Source organism: Crotalus tigris, unplaced genomic scaffold (assembly GCF_016545835.1).
Source record: "Crotalus tigris isolate CLP2741 ecotype Arizona unplaced genomic scaffold, ASM1654583v1 scf7180000017601.7605149639:7615979, whole genome shotgun sequence".
Lineage (NCBI taxonomy): Eukaryota > Metazoa > Chordata > Lepidosauria > Squamata > Viperidae > Crotalus > Crotalus tigris.
The window spans coordinates 1,992,658-2,014,500 of NW_024096505.1; the positions used below are offsets into that span (position 1 = coordinate 1,992,658).

General features: G+C 36.3%; 1 protein-coding gene across 2 annotated transcripts in view; it reads right to left on the reverse strand.

Annotated features, from left to right (window-relative positions):
- ABCG1 (ATP binding cassette subfamily G member 1) overlaps positions 1–21,843 on the reverse strand; it is a 49,471-nt gene that overhangs the window by 5,032 nt on the left and 22,596 nt on the right. For both annotated transcript variants that reach the window (XM_039369079.1, XM_039369087.1), the window contains exons 3-14: positions 17,810–17,927; positions 16,346–16,478; positions 13,634–13,684; positions 12,952–13,097; positions 10,800–10,923; positions 9,109–9,223; positions 7,464–7,612; positions 5,590–5,691; positions 4,621–4,789; positions 2,131–2,231; positions 714–872; positions 305–423 (exon numbers count right to left, since the gene is read on the reverse strand). In XM_039369079.1, coding sequence (XP_039225013.1) covers positions 305–423; positions 714–872; positions 2,131–2,231; positions 4,621–4,789; positions 5,590–5,691; positions 7,464–7,612; positions 9,109–9,223; positions 10,800–10,923; positions 12,952–13,097; positions 13,634–13,684; positions 16,346–16,478; positions 17,810–17,927 — 1,486 coding nt within the window. The remainder of the gene's footprint in view (positions 1–304; positions 424–713; positions 873–2,130; positions 2,232–4,620; positions 4,790–5,589; positions 5,692–7,463; positions 7,613–9,108; positions 9,224–10,799; positions 10,924–12,951; positions 13,098–13,633; positions 13,685–16,345; positions 16,479–17,809; positions 17,928–21,843) is intronic.

Genomic DNA, 21,843 nt, shown 5'->3' on the forward strand with positions numbered 1-21,843 from the left:
AAAAAGCTAGCTCTATGAAAATAAAATTCCAAAGAATGGTCTAAAATAGAGGTCCCCAAACCCCGGTCCATGGACTGGTACCGGTCCGTGGCATGCCAGCAATTGGTCCGCACAAATAAGTAAAGCCCCATCCATAAAATGCAGGCAGCACACAAAACCATGCAATCACTGGTCCATGGAAAAACCTTTCTCCACAAAACCAGTCCCTGGTGCCCAAAAAGTTGGGGACCTCTGATCTAAAAAGATATAGCCTTTGCAGAGTTAGCTTGAAAAAAACAAGAAGCACCCTTCAAATGTATAGTACCTGACGTAAGACATGTAGGACATCCATTGGAGATAAGCAGGAATGGTATCAAAACTGACAAAGAAGCCTGAGAAGAGAAGAACTGGGATTGCTGTAACAGGACCAACAAATGTTGCCACCTTTAAAAAAACCAAACAAATAAATATTTTTAAAATTAACAAATCAAACTTTGGATCAAACCTTTATGAGAATCATATTGGCTAAAAAACTGTTTCAGTGACATACGGCACGGACTGCAAAAACATAACGAGTACAGTTCAATTCCAGCTACCAGTACATAATTCCCCAAGCTTTGGCTATGCTGGCTGGGAAGAATGGAATTGGAAATCCCAAGCCCCCTGGAGGACATCAGGTTGAGCCAGGCTCACCAAAGACAGAGATACAGAAGATCACATAAAGCAGAAGAGACCTGAAGTGAGGTGGATGCTGCTCCAATCAGAAGTCCCAGGGACTGAGCCACAAGTGATGTCATGGTCCCCAGTGCTGCAAACAGGAGAAATCGCAGAGCATCAGAGGGCTGCGCTGTCATCCAGTACACAATGCTGCAGTAAGCCACAGGAAACATAATCTGTAGTAGACAAATAACAGAATATGGTGCTCTGTTAAGTCAAAAGTAAAGGAAGGAAATATATCCCTATTTAACATCAAGAAAATAAAGTGAAAGAGAGAGAAAGATGGGTGTCCCATCTCTTTGTCTTTATGAGCTGAATGAAATTTTTAGTTCCTGTATCTATCACTGCACATGAGAAGCCAGACACTATAATACTTTTCCTACTTCTTATCAGATGAGTCATGTCCTATCAGGATTTTTCCGAAGTAGAACACTAGTTTATGAAATGGTTGGCATGTACATATAGATGAGGACCACTGGAGCAGCTTCAGAAGCAGACACCAGCCGTGTGAAAAATACAGCTACTTTGATAATTTGAAGAGTTTTCTTTGCCCAGGCACATAGAATGAAACATATTACATTAAGTGCTCTGCACATGCCTAAAGTTTTATTTATTATTTATTTATTTAATTTAGATGTAGCTCATCTTCCTGATAAGGCAACTCTGGGCAGCTTACAGATTTAACCTAACTGCAACTCAAATATAGCTGGTTTATCTTTTTCTCAAAATTTGACAGTTACTGGAAACTGATTCATGAGACCATCTGTGATTTAAATTTCATTTCTTGGCATAATTGTAAAATGCCATTTGGCTATCCCATTTTCCAGTGTATAATAAAAAGAAAACATTTACAACTGGTTGTATAACATATAGCAGTGCTGGCAAACCTATGGCATACGTGCCAGAGAGGGCACTCAGAGCCCTCTCTGTGGGCATGCGCACTCCTCCAGCCCCACTCCCCCCCGCAGCCCTCTCCTCACCAGCAGCCCCCCCAGAGGAGAGTCACCCCTGGGCACGGCTGGCACAGAGCAGTGCAGCCAAGGACATGGCAGCCAGGCAGTGGGGACAAGACTCCACTCTCACGTCCCATCATACACAGATGATGCTGCAGGGCATGGGCAGAGGGTGTGGCCACCATGGCACTGCTGGCCACCTGGGTGATCTGCTGCGGCGGGCTGTGGAGGCAGTGGGTGGCCCTGTGGGTGACGGGGTGGGGCGGGGCAGTTTTTGGGCACTCGATCTCTAAAAGGTTCACCATCACTGCCATATAGCATATATTTATGTACTATAAAAGGATTTGTAGCAGTATTAATTCATACTCCCCATGAAATGACATATTGCATTTTGCAAGCCACATAAGAAAATTTCATTTGATTACTATTGCTATCTATCTTCCTGTCCTAAACTAATCATGAGACACAGAAAGAGATTTACCTGAAAAGGGACATCAGCCATAGTTTTAGCCAAGTAATAAGCCTTCAAACTGTACCAATAATTCAGATGTTCTCTAAGAAATACTCCCATCTCAAGAGGAACTATATAGAAAAATAAAAATAGCACTTGAATACATAAAATCCAAAGCAATTCTAGTAATTAATGCCATGTTGAAAAGAGGAGTTAAACAGGGCTGTTTACTTGCTCCCTTATTTAGTTTCTATATTAATGATATTACAATGGTCATGAAGTTACAACATATTTTCTCCCTTTTATTTAATGGATAGAAAACGCCAGTATTAATGTATGCTGATGACATGGCTCTTATCTCCTGTATTGAAATTGGCTTTAGCAAATTACTGACCAGACTTGTTGTCTGTCCTAGCATGGGAAAAAGGAAGAAAATAGAAGATAAATTATAATAAAACGAGGACAGTTGTTTTTGGCAAAAGTAATAATAAATACAGATGGATAATTGATGCTAGACATGAACCAGCAACCTTAAGAGTTTCACAACCCACTTGACTACTGGAAGATTATGTTCTTTTAAATAATAAGTTTTTAATAATCTTTTATACATGATTGCACATTGTTTATTGATCAAAGGGATTGTTTGATAAGCAATCCCTTTGGAGCAATCCCAGCCTCCACTTTGGAGCAGCTGTTGGCATTTTAAAACCCTAAAGTGAAAAGACAATTTCCCTCTTAGTTGCACAGATTTAGCAATGAAAGACAAGGATTAGCTTGGAAGACTAGATCTCTCTTTTGCCTGCTGAATTCACTTACCTTATAGCAGTGATAGCGAACCTTTTAGAGATGAAGTGCCCAAACTGCAACCCAAAACCCACTTATGTAAAGTTGGGTGCCGGGTGGCCGTGGCCCATTGGGTGGGCATGGCTGCGGTGGTAATGGTAGACTGGGACTGAAAACTTCAATCAATCAATTCCAACTCTGCGAGATTTTTTTTTCCCACGAGAAGTTGAAATTGATTGATTGATTGATTGAACTTTTTTTTTTTTTTTTTGCACACAGCAGCCTAAAGTGAAAAGGTTTTATAAAACCCAGCTGAAGGCCTAGGACTGGGGTGACGGTGCGGGTGCCCACTGAAAGGGCTCTGCGTGCCACCAATGGCACATGTACCATAGGTTTGCCACCACGGCCTTATAGTAAGCAAAAAGGATTAGGATGAAAGGCTGCTAAAACCAGCCTAGCTGATTAACCAGAGGGAAGGGGAATAAATGGTCAGAGAGGAGGAAGAGTTTTAGCTGGTAAACAAGCTTGCTTTCACTGTTCTCATGTTTGTTGGTGAAAGGATGCTAGCCAAAGCGGTAGATTTTAGAATATTTCTCCTGAATCTTGATTGGGAAACAGATTTGCTGCTGATTATAAAGATAGTCTTTTAAAACACTCTAATCTGCCCCCACCCAAGTTCTTCTGTTGGTTTTTTAAAATTGTTTTGTAGATAGAGCTATCTTTCATTAATTAAGCTAAGTGAGAGTAGCTGGGTTGTATGAAAATGGGGAGTTACCTGACAATATCCCCCAGTGGAAAAACAAGGAAACACATATGGAAAATAGGAAGGAGCGCTTGAATGAGCAACTGGTAATCCTAGGTTCAGAAAGATTTAAAGAAATGCATGTTTCAGGTACCCATCACTCTCCCGAACTTACACCACATTGCAAACACTGCAAATGCTCACCCTCATTGCTGAAAACCTGTAAAACTCAGCTCTGGGACTGCAATTTATACATATTCTTTCCTGCCAACTTATAGATGGGAGGAAAGTGGATGTGTGGATGAACAATATGTCTTTTCTTGGGATCACCTGCTACCTATGCATTGGCTTAGGCAAATGCAGACAGAAAGCTGACTGGGGGACATTGGGCCAGTCATTTTCAGACTAACTCACCTCACTGGGTAATTGTTTTGGGGAAAATAGATGGCAGGAGTATTAGGCATCTTCACTGCCTTGAAACACATATAAGAAGGCAGAAAATGATGGTAACGGTGATGATTATGTATGCACCGCTGTAAGCTCTGTACCCTCTTTTTTCTATGAACTCAAAGTGCTGCTCAGCTCTTGTGTGTGTGTGTGCATGCACATGTATGCCTAAAACAACTACATGGAATTTTGTTAGTATTACTGAAACTATTTAATAAGTGGCTTATCAAACTATTAGCATATTGCCAAGCTTCCACCACTGGTGCCATATGAACATTTAGAGCAGTGTTTCTCAGCCTTGACAATTTTAAGGCATGTGGACTTCAATTCCCAGAATTCCACAGCCAGCATTGCTGGCTGTGAAATTCTGGGAGTTGAAGTCCACATGCCTTAAAATTGTCAGGGTTGAGAAACACTGATTTAGAGCATCTGTTCTGATTCCCTGCCAATGTAACCAAAGACTAGGAATTTGGGGGATTGAAGTTCAGGGCATTTGGGGAGCTGCTGGCTAAAGAAGCCTAGTCAGCTATATGACACTGGTTACTCACATGTAAGGACCGTTGGCATGAGCGCAGCAAACATAAGAAACAACATGGAAAAAAAGAGGAAGCCAGAATTGCTCAGGACTTTCTTTGCTTCATTTCCAATCCCCAAATATAGCAAGCCTATCAGAAGTCCAATTCCAATGTGGGATGTTACCCGCAGATGTGTTAGGACCTGTTAAGAGGGAAAATTATCTTTGAGCTAAGAATATTTTTGAGTTAGCAAATCCTATAGCATGCTAATGTCTATACAGTATGCACACGTACTGAATGACAGACAAGATGTTGTTCTCTGTATAGTGTAGAAGCGAGAATGCAAATAATTTTCTAAAACAATGTGATTTTTGTACTAAGAGGCTTCTTATATGTGATGCTTCCAGTTAATGTTTTCAGTTAGTGAAAAATTAAAGTATCTTCCTAAATTTTCCAGTGTGAAAAAGAAGGAATAGATTTGCAATAACCAGCAGATGTGAGACAAAAGTGAGGGACTGGTGGGAAGATTTTAAAAAAAGAAGAAAATATACTTGGGAAGAAAATACAGGGCTGGACAAAGATTTTGCTACAATTCACTTTATAATTTTAATTCCATACATTTCCCAGTATTTTGTATTCATTCATTAAGGTCAATAGGGATGCACCAGAAGGGGGCAAAACTGAAGTCCTCTTAAGAGCATGGATGAAGTTACAGAGGTCGTAGCTCAAAAGAGATGGGGGAAAAAACAGAGGCTTAAATACTAATAATGTTCTTAGTATTATTTAAAGCACATTACACATCCATATAAAGCTTAATACCCATAGCTCCATTTACATCTCCTGACTTTTGAGATGCAGTAATTAAATTATGCAACACTAAAAGAATAAGACCTATCTTTTTATTTTATTTTATGCACTTAATAGCAGTAATATGGCTTCATAGGTCAAAACTGATAATTTACAATGCACTTTTCTTTCTTATACTTAAAATCTGAGCCTTACCGAATCCCTCATTATGGTGAGAAAAGTTCTTTTAAATAGTATGCAAAACTGAGTAAGACAGCTGGCTGAGAAGCTATGACAGCCTTCCATGGATGAGGAATCCTGGTGCAAAACACAAGTGGAAAAGAAATCTTTGGTTTGTATTGTTTCTTGGGTTTCAACAGCAATATCAATGAACATAACTTTGATTCTACAAATTTGCTGTCTAACATTTAAGTAAGCTTTATATTGAATCCAAACTTGGTTTGTCGCAGTTGGTTCCTATTGAAGGACAAAATAAAAAAAAAATACACTTGCTGGGTTATTTCTGGGACAGTTGAAATCATCCACTGATTTTTAAGATATTCTAGCAGACAATGTTGTGAAATAACAAAATGTATGGGCAAAAATGCCAAGATGAGCCAGGAAAATAACCAAGCGCAGCCTTATCAGAGAAACATCCACAATGCTGGCACAAAATCAGGTCACACTGGGCTAGACCTACATTTGTATCAGCTGACTTCTCAGAAGGCAGAACACTAATGTAAACCATTTCCAACATACTGAATCTAACAGAAGCTCCTCCACTTCTGGGCTGCAGCAGTGATGTTTGACCTGGATTCAGCACACAGTCAAATAATTTAGATCAGTGAAGCACTGATTAGAATCCATTGCTTAATATCAGGCTTGATTTTAATAGAACTTAAATTGAAATAATGTATGACAGGTTGGCTCAAATTTACAATTTTTAGAAAAAGAGTTGTTGATTCAGATTTAAGACCTAGCCAACTAATCTTTAACTTTCTAAACAGAACTCAACCACTTGGATTTAAAACAATTCTTTTTTGAGATATAGCTCCTTCTCAACAACATTAAACAACATTAAAGTTGTTACCACTAACAACTAGTGATATATTTATCCATGCATGAGAAGTTCTTTCTTAGTCTGTCACAGACTTGATTTCTCTTCTGTTCCAGGTAAGAAAGATGTTTCAGTGAAACACTGTAAATACTTCGAATAAAATACTTCACATGATATCAAGATTCAGCATATTAGAATTTTACACTTAAAAATAATTTAGATGTTTACATCAACTACAATCTTAATCTGTCATTTCCTTTGTGTTTCACCAGACTTGAATGGACAGAAAAAAAACTGAAATTAAATTCAGTGTTACCAATTACAGGGATTGAATTTCAGACATAAACCTATTCTGGATGGACTGGAATTCCCACTTTAAGAATAGGTTGGCAGTCTATGGGTGCTTCTGGATCTAGCTTTCATGCTGAACAGCCACATGACATCTTTAGCATGGGGGTCTTTTTACTATATTGACTGTTAAATCAATTTTGCTTCTATCTGGAGAAGAAAGGCCTCAAATTAGTAACACATATCCCAGTAGTCACAGAATTAGATTATTACAAATCATACATTGTGAGATCATCCTTGAAGATAGTCTTAAATTGAAGATGGGCCAGACTTTGGCACTAAAATTTGGGGAATTTATTTCTACAAAGAAAAAGTCACGCTGGTTGCTGGTTGTTTTCTGGGCCCAGTTCAAGTATTCATGTTGGTATATAAACCTTTTGGGACAAAATTACCTGAGAAGTACTCCTGTACCTGTATGATGGGGGGGGGGTTAATTGTAGAAATAACTGCTGAGTTAGGCTCACTTTTTATTACAATTTAGAAATAATTCAATAGTAATAATATTCAATAAGTGGATAAAAATACCAAATCCAGTCTAAATATATGTCTTGCTATGTGATGAACCATAATAATAATAAATTTATTAGGCTTATATGTCACCCAACTCCCAGCCGAAGGAAGGGCTTAAAACTAAAGAACTCAAAGAGCTACAGTGCCTGACTTGATCTCCTTTACTTTGAATTACCTCCTCTGATGGTTTGTGCCATAAAAAGGGGTTAAGTTCATTTTCTCCTCCAGAATTTCTCTTGTAATCTGCATCGCACATTCCTTCTTGCACAGCTCTTACAAGCCTGCTATTCTGATCTCCATATTCACCAGAGGCAACCTCCATTACTAAACAGATAGAAAAAACTATTTAATCCTACTATATAGAAGAATGAAAGCCAGATACTTTATTAGAATAATACTTTATTAAAAGCATTATTCCTAGTTGTCAGGTATGCATAAAATTGTGGAGTTTGCCATCAACCATCAAGACAAAGTGCAGAAGCATCTACAGAACTTGCCATTTTCATCAGCATGCTAACGCATTGCAAAGTTCTGCCACTAACCTCAGCTATTTGGGCCATACATGTGGCAGATTGCATTGTGATCCTGTGACATGGGTGACATAGGAAAAGGAACAGGGCTTGCATCATAATGCCCTGACTGACTCCCCTATATCAAAAAGGCTATTGCCACTCGAAAGCATTTGGCATGCATTTGAAAACAATACTGTAACCACAAATTTTTATGACATAAAGTTTATAATTTTAATTAAGGCTAATATCCTTTGCAATTTTAAAGATAGGAAACTGAGTTCCAGCTTATGTGATAAAACTATACTGTCTATTATTTCAACATCTAAGACAGCCACTTAAGCACAAACAATATCTTGGAATTAGAAGCAATAATTTGGATACATGGCAGCCATTAAAAATTAAGAAAAAAACAGTAATTATAAAAGATCTGAGAATCACATCAGGAATTAAAAAAATATTTTCTGCGTGGCTATAAATATAGAAATATGTCATAAACATATGTCTAGGGGTCACAAACTGACCTTGAATGAATGTAGATAGTTCAGATGATATAATTAACATGAAAGTTTAGAGGTAGAGGTACCAATTTATAGGCATATTATTGGGCAGTTTGTGAAAAACAGGTAACTATGGAGAGGAAACAAAGTTTAAAAACTTCAGAATTTCTGAAATTGTTTAAAATGATTTAAAAGATTATGGCTGATCAATTAACCAATTTAAATGTGAACTTTATTTCAATATCCATGCAGATAGCTTTAATAATCAATGTTACTACAAATTCTTTTTTTAAAAAAACACACTTCAGTATACTATTCTTTACTCCAGGTAAGAAGAATACCTCTAAAGGAAAATATTTCAAAAAAATGTCATGAATATTTCACCTTCCTAATTAAATTCTATTTTCAGTATGTAAAGTATACCATTAATTAATGTAAATTGATTATGACTGCCATATCCTCTTGAATTTATGTTTATTTCCAATAGGAATATAAAATTATCCCCCAACTAAGGCATGTCTTGAGCTTCTGCATTTTTAATTATAAAAGAGAAAGGGAAAAAATCAGCAAATTCAGCTCTGTTGTATTTTACGTGCTCTTAGTTTTATTTCAAAGAGGTTTTTTTTTAATGAACTAGGTCTGGCAATTCTATCTACCACTAGGGGGTATAAGATATCAAGAAATAGATACCATATAATTACCATGCATAGGTATATACACACACAAACACAGACAAACAGCACACACAGAAATTCAGTATCATTCCCAAAAACTTGTGAAAGAAAGTGAAAACCTCTATCATTTTGCTCACCAAAATCTGCTGGATTGTGATATGTTGGACAATTTAAACCCAAATCTCTCAAATAAGGGACCAAGTTTAATACTTCCCCACGGTAAATGCATTGCCCTTGGCTCAAGACATAGAGCTGAAATAAAGAAAAACAAGAAATTATAAAGAATCTTCCTGTCTAGCTTCAGAATTATGGTGTGCAATCTTATTAAAAAAATATTATCTGAGTGAAAGGAGAAACACTGACATAGTTAAATCTATGTAATAGGATTTTACAGTATATAATATGTGTTTCCAGGTTTAACTACTGGAAGATATTTCTTGCATTTTAATTTACTGAACTCTCTCCTCATATACATAAAAAGCATCTATTTTTCTACTGCCTAGTCTTATTGTACAACATTTTCATATCAACATTTTACTCAGGTGTAGCTTTAAATTAGCCCTAAATTTTAATTAACAAAATTATTTGTTACGTATGTTAGCATGCATGCACACTAGGGCTAATTCAGATCTAAACCCATTTCTCTCATCACAAATTTCCTACATACACAATCTCAATGTCTTCAATTTCTCAACGATTTCCTAATTCTATTATATTCAATTTTAATGGCTGACAAATTTCAATATGTTAAATACTTTTATCTAATTACACATGGATTACTAATTTTATTTTGATATAAATTGTTAAACCATACAAATTATTGGCAATCTACCCAAAGAGTTACTTCACCTCACAAATACTGTATGTTTTGCCCTATCTTCACAGAATTACATTCAGCCACCTTCATGAAGAGTTATGATAAGGCTGATCTGTCTCAATGAACAGACTTAATGAACAGCAGCTATTGGCATCAAGCAAAGCAGTCATTCTGCTTGTTTGAAGAAAAACAGGGCACCACTTCACAGAGGCAGATTGAAGAGACATTTCCTTAGACATCCAGCAAAATAAAGGATGTCTTAAGTACATTTGCATAAACCTACTACATATCGTATGTGGAATATAATAAAGTCCGAAGTCTGAGAAAGGTTGAGTGAAAGTTAAAAAGCTGTGTGAGTGGAAATGTGTGTGAACTCAGCAACATCTCATGTTTTATTCCTGTGCTAAACACTAGGACTGGTAGATCTTCAAGAGAGCACTTCTCTTTCTCGATATTTAACCAAAGCACCCCTTTCAAACCTCCTCTCCCTTGTGAAATAAAACATCCGCACTTATGTTCATCGAAGATGGCTACTTTCACTCAGCTGCTATGATTCTGAGATCTGATGAGCAAGGCATATTGGCCCTGCCTAGATTTTTGCAAAGGCAGAATATTACCACATCAAAGTGCTGCAGTGGAATTCTGCAGGGAACATTACCTTATTAAAGCAAATTACTTTAATATTTAGGAATGATTTGTCTACTCCTAAGAAATGCATTTTCTAAAATGTAAGCAGTTTGAAGGAACAGCTGGCAGGAGATAACTTCCTTTTAACACTCTGTTCTAACTGATTCCCAAAGTAATTCAGCTGCACTGACTCATCCTTTTCTTCAGGTGATGTATTACCTATGGGAGGGTGCCACTAATACACAGGTTTTCTCTGTGAATGATTGTTAATATGACGCTAACAAAGAATCTTTTCATGATGAAGAAAGGCCTTTTCAAGACCAGGATCCAAATGGCTCTGACACCGTGTGCACATATGCATGTCTTCCAGCCCTGTGATTCTACCTGATCAAAGAGTTCAAAGAGTTTGGCACTGGGCTGATGGATAGTGCAGATGATGGACCGGCCACCCTGGGCTAAAGCCTTCATCAGAGAGACAACTTGAAAGCAAGATGAACTGTCCAGGCCACTATGAAAAAGATAAAGAAAACACAATTTGTCCACTTTGTTTTTTTTAATATCCAAAATTGAACTTGGAATGAAGAGTTTGAATGAAAGTTGAGCAAGAGACTCCCGTGGGTAATCTTTACTTATTTCCACACACACACACATATTTTAGCCTGTCATTTATAAAGTTGCTAACACCATATTCTGTGCATCAAAATGTACCCTTGACAACCAGGGATGTTCATGTGTACACTTCTTATATATTATTCACACATAATAACATATGTGGTACATTTTCATATAACTCAGTACAGTACCTTCCATGCTCAAGTGCCATGAACCCAGAGTAAATTAATCTCTCTCATTTTGGGGCTTTTGAAAGGGCTGGCCTATATTCAGTTAATTAAAGTGATTTGATAGGAGAGTACTTTTGTCAAAAAGCTCAAGATACTGAATACAAGTGAGATACTGGAAAAACAGAAAACTCACGTGATTCATTTCGTAAAGCAAAAATTCTTTTTGGGCTGGTGATTTGCCAATCCACAATGGTGGTTACAGGTGATATAAACAATTGCAAAGCATGTAATTATTACAGTGCTACCAGCAACCTCTAGATCACACTATACTAGACGCTACCCACTATCTTTGCTTATGCTTGTCCTTTCTTTAGAGGGAAAACAAAACTTGGATTGTAGCTATCCAACATTTTTATTTTTCCTTTTTTTCACATTTATTGGGAGCCCTGAGAGCTTCTTGAAAATGTAGGAAGCTGCCCCTTTGCTTTACCGTATGTTGTACTCTGATTTTTTTCTATTTAAAAATAGGGAGTTTGGCCTTTGACAAGAATATGTCACTGAACCTCCTGGTATTCTCAATACCAAATAATTTGTTGTTGTTGCTGCTGCTGCTGCTGCTGTTATTAGAGTTATAAAAAAAAATCTTGAGACCAACTCATGAAGTCATGGTGATCAACGGATATAGACCTATGCTATATATTTTGTTTTTCTTATGGAACTCAAAGTAGTACACGTAGCAGTAGCAACTCTGGTTAAATGCAGGATTTCACAACCCACATACACTACACTTAATGAAGAGATAAATGATGTATTAACACAGGAATTCATACTGACACTTTATTTACCTGAAAGAAAGGCAAGATTTCTTTTCAAATAATCACTATAAGTGGATAGAGATGCAAACAATTGCAGAGTGAAATATATGGATGCCTCTAAAAATTAGCCTTTCTGTTGCTTGGGAGGACCAGCTACCCTGTAAATCTAACCTTTCAAAAATGAAATCTAGTTTCTTTTTTTTCTTTAACCATCCAGCTACCTCTTCTCCTTACTTTCTCACTCTTTCTCCTTTTTTCCCTTCCTTTTCTGCTGCAGCTACTCTTTGTCCCATCTCCATCCTGTTTTCCCACTTTGTTTTTGACACCTATGAGGAAGTGTCTATTCCTGTGTATAAGAGTTTTATTTAAATTTGATAGAATGAATGCTAACATATGAAGATGGAGATTCGTGGATTTTATAACTCAAGTACCTTGTTTTACAGATAATTGAATGACTAATGATTAATTAAATTTATAGAGTTTTTTTATCTTAAGTATGTCAATTTGGAGTTTGTTTTTAGCATCAAAGTATTTTTTTATTTGATTCTGGTTTACATGCACACACTTATTGGAGTTATTTAGGCAAGTTTCCAGCATTGGTTTCATCTGAACTGGCAATCCTAGATTGACAAGTTGAGGAAGCTGAACATTACACTAAATTTTTATCTGTGTTTTAATATATTTTTCTTATCCTCCCTTTGGAGGGAAAGAACATCTTAAATTCAGGATTATATTCAAATTGATGTAATACATAAATGCACAAGTTGAATTTCCTCAGTCAAAGGTCTCTGTTTTCTTTAAAAAGATCTGATTAACATTTTAAATTAAAACATCAAGAGGATACTTTTCACTTTTTAATATTTTGGTTACTAAAAATAATATATGTTTTGAAGCATATTTGTAATTATTGTCAGCCTTTACTCCAGAAACACAAATTACCTGGTAGGTTCATCAAAAAACATAACCGGTGGGTTGTTCACCAGTTCCAAAGCAATTGCAAGACGTTTTCTCTGCCCTCCTGAGAGGCTTCCAGTACGAGTACTGGCACACGATAGCAAACCCAAAGCTGTCAGGATCTCATTCACCTGTGAAGAGGAACAACATCAGGGAAGCTTTGGTAATATTTTCTGTAATTGTATTCATATCACAACAGTGATTTCTGAAACATAACTGGGTTCTTGAGATTTGCTAAAAAGAATAGGGAAGTGTATAGGTAAATATTTTTAAATTTTTATTAATGTGCCAGTTCTGAGATATTAGGAAGCATATTGTTTAATATTTATTTTAATATAGTTCAACTCTTTGGAGTTTGCTATTTCTAGTTATTGTTAAGGTTGTAAGGAAACAAGACTAAATAGTCATTTTGGATGAAAACTATGATCCTATTCTACTATTATTCTACTATTATCCATGTATTGTACACCCTGCTAGGGATCCAGTTTATAAGTTATATGCAAACTGGATATTCTTTGCATTCAACATTTCATAAATCTGGTGAAAAAGAGAGAAAACATTCTATAAAATCTTCTAAAATACTTTTAGATATAAAAAGTATACTGTGTTTTCTTCTAAAAGAAAGTAAATACCACATTTTAAAATCAGAATTAAGTAATACACATACCATTTCTCTCCTGCCTTCATCTTTTTCTTGAAGTTTCAAGTGGGCAGATACCTGAAATAGTAGAATATTATACTTATTCATTCAATATATTTGGGGGAGAGGGGGTTACTCATGCAAAGCATTTATCTGGTTCCTATAATACAGTATAGGTCTTTTGCAACTAATGTGGTTGCTTATTTAAAATACATAGTTATTATTGTATAGAAGTCAGGAAACAAATCCTTAAGAGATTAAATATTATCAATAGTTTCAATTAGGATAAATATTTGTTAGAATAATGTGAGAAGCTTGCAGGTATTCATGAAGAAAAAAAAGACACCTTTGACTGAACCATTTCTTCAAGAAACTACTTAAAAACATTTTACCTGAAAATTATACTTTTATTGTAATAATTCTGCTTAGAAAAATAATATTTTCCAAAGCTGTGAATGCATTTAGGTATACTACCCCCCAAAATATTTGATTGTATTCTGTTGCAGTTCAAGAGAGCCAGCCACATAGTTCAAGACTTGCAAGTTTTGATATATTTTTGAGGTTGAGATATGCATATTTTTGTAAGATTTGTCTGTTCAATTCAGCATCTGTAACACAATGCTCAAAAGACCAGATTTTAATTTAAAATTGAATGTTTGCTTAGAAAGAACATATTTTTTTTATTCATTAAAAAGATATATTTATCATAGAATTGGTGATATAGTAATACATTTTTGGGTATCACAATATACATTTGCAGCTATTAATCTTCTGTTCTGATTTTTGGCTCCTGTCCAAACGTATTGGTACCAGTTAATAGTTAGGGCTGTGCAAAATTGAATTGTTTTGCTTCACAGAGATTCAGTTCTGATCACTGGAGGAATTCACTTTAAAATGTTGTCCAGATTCAGAAAAGCAAGATACTCCAATTGGAAGCATTGAGGTGAGTCATTTCATTTCACTTGGCTGTTTTGCTTTGGTGGCAATATCTTCTTTTTTAAAAAAAAGGTTTTTTATTTTTAATACAGTTAAAACAAAGATGGACATAACGTAACATTCCAGAGTAAATATTTCTAACAATTTGTTCCTCTTCATACATATAATTCTTAATCTCTCTATATACATATTTTTCTATATAATACAGTCTCTAATTTGTTTCTGTATATACTAACATACAATTATATATATTTCTATCTTAACACTAACTTAAACCCCGAACAGTTCTCCTTGATTCACACCAGTAATAGAATTTGTCCCAGATTTCAAAGTAATCTGACTCTGTCTTGTCCTTCATTTCCATTGTGAGCCTATCCATATCAGCACACGATAAAATTTTTATATAAAATCTCTTCTTCTGTTGGAATTTCTTAGAAAGGACATACTTGATCAACAATATAGAGTATTGAAATAATTTTGATTATTTCTGAGACTCCCAACATGATGGTGACAAAGAATTGGAAATACACATCTGAATAGAATATTATTAAAATGGGCTGGCTGAAAAATCCAAGATCATTTCTTTTTTCCCAGCTTTTATTAAATTGATTGACAAGCAATATCTATTTTGCAATTCCTGTAAAATTGAAACACAACAATTTACTGAACAGATTGGCTGGAACATCCCAGGGGTGCTGATGCTAACACTCTATGAACAACAGCCTTGGCTTTGATTTATTCCACAACTGAATATTGTGCCAGGGTATGGCTTAACAGTGTCCAGTGGTCAATGTCCAATTCCACCAGACAATGTGTATCATCTCGGGCACATTGCATCCCACTCCTGTGCACTGGTTACTAGTACTTAGCAATATCATGCCATCCCACATTAGAAGACAACACGCTCTCATTCGGCTATGGTCAAGGATGTTGTGATTGTGGTGCTGATATGCAAACTATTAAACATATTGTGCAGGTTTTGCACGATATGTTTATATTGTTTGCACAATATATTGTTTGCACTAACTGCTGGCAGTCAGCAGAATTAGCCTGCAATACTCTATTCTAACCACCATAGATGCATCAGATACAATGATGGCAGAATGTTTGAAACACAATCGCTATTTAATAGCCATATGCAATGAAAGCAACACCCTTTCTCTTGTCTTTAAAATATAAACATGATGCATAAACTGATCTTTAGTGCTGTAACTATGGGAGGAATAACACGTTAGAATACAGTGAAATAGAGTAATACAAATAGTGGTAATTTGTCTAGACCATACCAATTTGGAGCACCATATAAAAGCTTTAAAATATGTAAGTAATTAGCAGTATTCCAGCTGCTTCTGTATTTAATCTATGTGAATGTGCAGATTTTGTGATTTATAATATAGCTTCATAAATATAGTTTTTTTAAAAAATCACCAATTTCTACCTCACACATTCCTTTCTTCCAGCAAAGCTTCCCTTTCTTTCTTTCTTTCTTTCTTTCTTTCTTTCTTTCTTTCTTTCCTTTTCTTTTCTTTTCTTTCTGGGAAATTTACCCAATTGCTGGACAAAGGATACAATCTGTCCATTAGTTCTTCAGCAAAGCAGATTTAATAGAAGAGTTTTCCTCTCTGTGAATTGGGACAGGAATTATGTTGTCCATAATTCCTCTTAATCTTCTTCATGAATGCACCTTATTTCTTTTCATGTTCTTTCATGCACAATAATCACTGCGTAACCCAGGAAGAAGCTAATTCAGAAAAAAACAACTCTATGTTATATAGATGTGATTGCTATTATTAATAACCATACCATCATAGCTTCCTGGACAGTAAGATGTGGAAGCAGCATGTCATCTTGCATGATGTAACAAGACACTTTGCGGAAAGAACGCAAATCACGATGTTGCCCATTTATGAGAATTTCTCCTTTCATCCCAGTCTCTCTGAAAGCAAGAGAAGAAACAGCCTATTTTTTTTCCATGCTTCCAGAGCAGATTAAACAGGCAAGCCTATACATTCAGGTTTTTCACAGTACAGGAGTCAGTTCTTTTCTAGTATATGCAAGTAAGCATGAAGTGTGAAATAATTATTATCAGAGTCTGATACACAAACAGTTTAAGGGTTATTATAGAAAAACCTTTCATTCACAAATTGTTATTTATTTATCAAGTTTCTGTATGTGCAACTATCATAGGGAAACTACTGTAACTCTCCTAATAGCACACAGTGTTGGATTTACATCTCTGAAGTTCCTGAAAGACTAATACATTTAGGCTGAAAATATCTTCATAATGAAAAGATAAGTGCATTAAGTCAGAGTTCCCCAACCTTTCTGGCTTTGCAGACTGGCGGGCGGGGGGGAGAGGGGATGGTTCTGCCCGAGCGGCCTGCAAACACAGCTCCATTTGTGCAAGAGGCACGCATGTGTGCCCGCTGCTCACAGTAAATGGAGTGCATATGCACACACTTGTCCGCTGCTTGTACAAGTGGGGATGCACACATGCACATTCACCCGTTTCCACATGCCAGTTGCAAACAGTTCACGGCTCACTAGTGGCCCATGGCCCAGAGGTTGAGGACCCCTGCATTAAGCTACATGGCCAAGAATGGATACTAATTTTTTCTTATAATTGCTAGAATGGCAGTACATGTTGAAAAGGCTGTCCCACATACCAGAGATGTGGACAAGATGCCAAACCAAGTGCCCTTGGAAAATAGATGATAGCAGAAGAAATGACCAAACTGCTTATTTAAAGCAGGAGGTGGAGCCAAAATGTAAAGATGCAGGCGGCTTCTGGGACGAAGGGCATGAGACCGCCAATCTTTCATCCTGATTTTTACAGAAACCATTGTTAATATTTAAAGTTGACCAAGAGATGCAGCCTATTACATAAACATATATTACATACATACCTACATACATATACACATACACATACACATACACACACACACAATTGCTGCTCGAAGCACGAAGCTGAAAACACCAGCCTGAAGATGACGAATGGGACTTCGTCGAAACGTCGCCAAGACACTTCCAATTTTACGCGGGAGAAAACCCGAATAACCAAAGACATATATGTATGTGTGTGTGTGTGTATATATATATATATATATATATATATATATATATATATATATATATGACATGTATGTATGTGTGTGTGTGTGTGTGTGTGTGTGTGTGTGTGTGTGTGTGTAGTCTCGTACAGTGCATCTTTAGATATTGCTCATAAAAAAAAGGTGTGCAGGTGTTTTCCTTACTCTTACTGACCTGTATCCTGCCAGGAGATTCATAAGGGTCGACTTCCCAGCTCCAGAAGGACCCATAATTGCCACCAGTTCACCACTACTAAACTTTCCAGAAATTCCTTTCAGCAAAGTCTTGAAACCTATAAAAAGGGAAAGGAGAGAGAGAGATAAAATTTAGAAAACATGTTTTTCTGAAATAGGTAGAACCTTGTGACAGCCATTGGCCAGCTTAAAAACCAAACAAACAATCAAACAAACAAATAAAAAAACAGAGTAAGAAAGCAAATAAAATACCACAGTGAAACCCACTAATTACAACACTGGTGTGGTCAAAACTTAGTTACTTTAATAAAAATAAAATCTTAGCCATGTTAAGATAAATAAAATGACATTGATCAGACAGTAGCAACTGTAAATAATATTGGCTATCATTTTTCTTGGCTGATATAGATATAGAGACACATATATTTTTATCGTGCTTATGCTTGGTTTTAATTTGGTTTTTTGATTATTTGCCACCCAGAACCACTTATCTGAGAGAGGGGCTGTAGAATTTGAATGAATGAATGAATGAATCTGATCCAGATATCCTGGAAATCTGACTACCTGTCTGTCATTAACTGCAACCGGGCATCTTTGTAGTGGTTTTGGAAACTCGTTTACCACCATGACAAAGGTCTGTGTCCATGTTTTTTTTTCTAATATTTTAAGTTTCTCAGAGAGATCTAGTGCCTGCTTTCCTTATTTCTTTCAGCAATCAAAATAGTTTGGGAGGTACAAAACACATGCATATAAATATTCCTACTACCACAAAGATATTAACTTCAACACCAGCAAATTTACTGTACTTGGATGATGATTATTTAGAAGTTTCCTTGAAAGTTCAGCAAAAGCTGCATTTTAATTTGGTGAATAGATTCATGTAATGAATGCAATAAGTTATCTAGATCTTGAAAAGGCATAAAGGCAGTTATATTTAATATTGTGTATGGGTGCATATAAAGTAATATTTCTTTGTAGTAGCCATTGTAATTCATTCAGGACATCTAGGTGTTCCATTTTATACACATCTACTGTTTTGTTACAACCCATAACTCAAAACTTATATTTTGGTTTTATTTTTATGGATCTCTTACAATTCAGGCTAATTGCACAGGCATCCAAGCAGTGAGGGAAACAAACCCTGTGACTGACGTACTTACATCTGATATCAGGGCACAAATAAAGGCCAAATTTGTATTGTGACATCTCTATGTCCAAGCTGTCATTAGTAAGGACTAGAACGCTTATTCAAAAGATCAATCCTTCTCTGTCTTAATAGCATACTGAAATGACCCATGTGAGTTTAAAATTTATAAAGTGCTGTTTTTCCAAAATAGAAACAGACAAATTGCTACTTTGGAATTTCAGCTTATAGATCAATTTTTGGTGAATTCTTTTTAAAACTGAATTCTCTATTGTAGCAAAATCTATACTTCAAATATAAAAGCAGAAACAAAGAATGACTTCAAGATACCTCCCAAACCCCCAATACAGGTAGTCCTCAACTTACGACAGTTAGTTTGGTGACTGATCAAAGTTACAACGGCACTGAAAAAAGTAACTTATGACTGTTTTTCACACTGACAATTGTTGCAGCATCCCCACGATCATATGATTTACATTTGGATGCTTGACAACTGACTCACATGTATGACAGTTGCAGTGTCCCAGGGTCATGCGGTCACTTTTTGACAAGTAATGTCAATGAGAAGCCAGATTCACTTAACAACCTTGTTACTAATTTAACAACTGCAGTGATTCACTTAACAACTGTGGCAAAAAAGTCATAAAATGGGGCAAAGTTCACTTAAATGACTTGCTTAACAACCGAAATTTTGGGCTCAATTGTGGTCATAAGTTGAGGACTACTTGTAAAAGGGAAAAAAAAACCCTCAACCCACTTTTGGCTTCACAACCTCATCCAAGGCAACTCTCAGCCATCCAAAGTCTGTTCACCTTTATTTTGCCCACCTTGTGAATAGGAGGATTATCTTTGAATCCATCCAAATTGCGTTTTAAAAAAACTGTTGTCAGTTCCACAAAATATCCCCAGTGTCTATTGATGATTTGAAGTATATATGTGTACTGGCAGAATGCAGGTATGAATTCTGAGTTAGAATGTTTGGACAAGATTTTATCACTGCAGTACGGATAGCCTGATCTCTTAAGGCTCCTTTTCTTAGCCAGTGACTGGACAAATCTTCAGCAAAATTTATTCTTTGGGTTTCCCTATCTTCATTATTCATTAGCACTATAATGGATAAACTGCAAACATTTTACAGCAATCTCAAGAGCTCTACTTAATGCCTTACTTATAGTCACTCATAAGGGATGCCTTAAAAAATTCCTAAAACAGAATGGATCTGTTCTAATTTAAGTGGAGATAAAAAGATGGATAAAACATGCCTTTTGTTTCTCTTTCTGTATCTCTATTTTCTCTTCTTTTATGACATGTGATACAAAGATTGGGAAAAAATGCTTTATCTGCCCATTGTTTTCCATGTGTTTACCCTTTTTCATGAAGACTGTCTAGTTTTTCAGTCACTTTTTAATTACAGTCAACAAGTACACTATTCTTTACATGGCTAAGTACCTGAAGGGGACAAGATATTCATTTCAGAATGAAAACAGTTCTCATAGTACTTGTTCAACCCAAGTTATGTTTGGATTGCTCTTCATCAAGGCTATGTTAAGCTTGTGGATACAGGCAATGTGGGATTCAAATATGTAAACAACCGGTTCTCTGTGGGGATGCCGCTTCTGGAAGCCCATTCTGGGCCTGGGCAACAAAAAATTAGCTACCATTTCTGCTGAACTAGTGCCTGGATACAGGCCAAGAGCCTTTTCCCAAAGAACTGGAGCAATTACAACCTCCAGGAAGTGCCTTGTGACTACTCCAAGGCTTTCCCAGGCTCTTGTACACACCTACATGCACCATGACTTGGTTTGGCCTCAGTAGAAGTTTTGGCTCTGCAAACACAGCCTGGGAAACCTCCGCACTTTGTTTACTTTTATGAAGAGATTCTTGGTGTACTTCCAAAATAACTTTCACAACTGTAACTGAAATGATTTTGGGAGCCCATATAGTATATGAACAAGAAGTCCCTACTTGTCCTTATAAATACATTATTTCATTTGGTGGGATTGCAGAACCGGTCTAATGGTATGAAGCATCTTACACAATGCTGCTATATTAAGCTACCAAATCATTCCATGTAATGTACCATATAAGTATATTTGCACTTCCATTTTAAAAGGAGAGGGTATAAAAAAATTATCAAATTGGATTTTTTAAATTAGTACTGCAGGCCAAAGAGATTTAAAACCCTATGACATAGGTTATTCCTCTGGAAATGGGTGAAAGGTCTTATGAAAGTCTACCGTGCAGTGGCAAGTTGATAGATAATACCAGCACTGCTCTTTGTGATCTGTTTTCAACTAATAAAATACTGAGACACAAATACAATAGCAGACTTATATACCACTTCATGGTGCTTTACAGCACTCTCTAAGCAGTTTACAGAGTTAGAGTATTGTCTCCAACAATCTGGGTCTTCATTTTATCAACCTCAGAAGGTTGGAAGTCTGAGTCAACCTTGATCTGGTCAGGATCAAACTCCTGGCAGTGAGCAGAGTTAGCCTACAATGCTGCATTCTAAGCACTGTGCCACCATGGCTCAGGTGCTGTCATCCTCTGTAGCGCTTATTAGTGAACATATATTTCAAATAACTGGACTCTTTGCTATAAGGAGCTGAATAGTCATTAGAATGTGTTGACCCATATATTTTATATTGGCATCACAAGTATATTTGGCAATATCTGATCCTTTCAGATCTTTATTGCTTGCCATGGATTTACCAAGAATCAAAGAGTTTAGAAATGGCTGAGGATTCCACTAAAGAACTGTTGTCTGAGAAAATAAGCTATATTAATACAGGACAAAACTCACATAAGGGCTATATGATACCTGAAAAAAATACCAAAGCCTTTTCTCTACCATCAGTACCATCAGT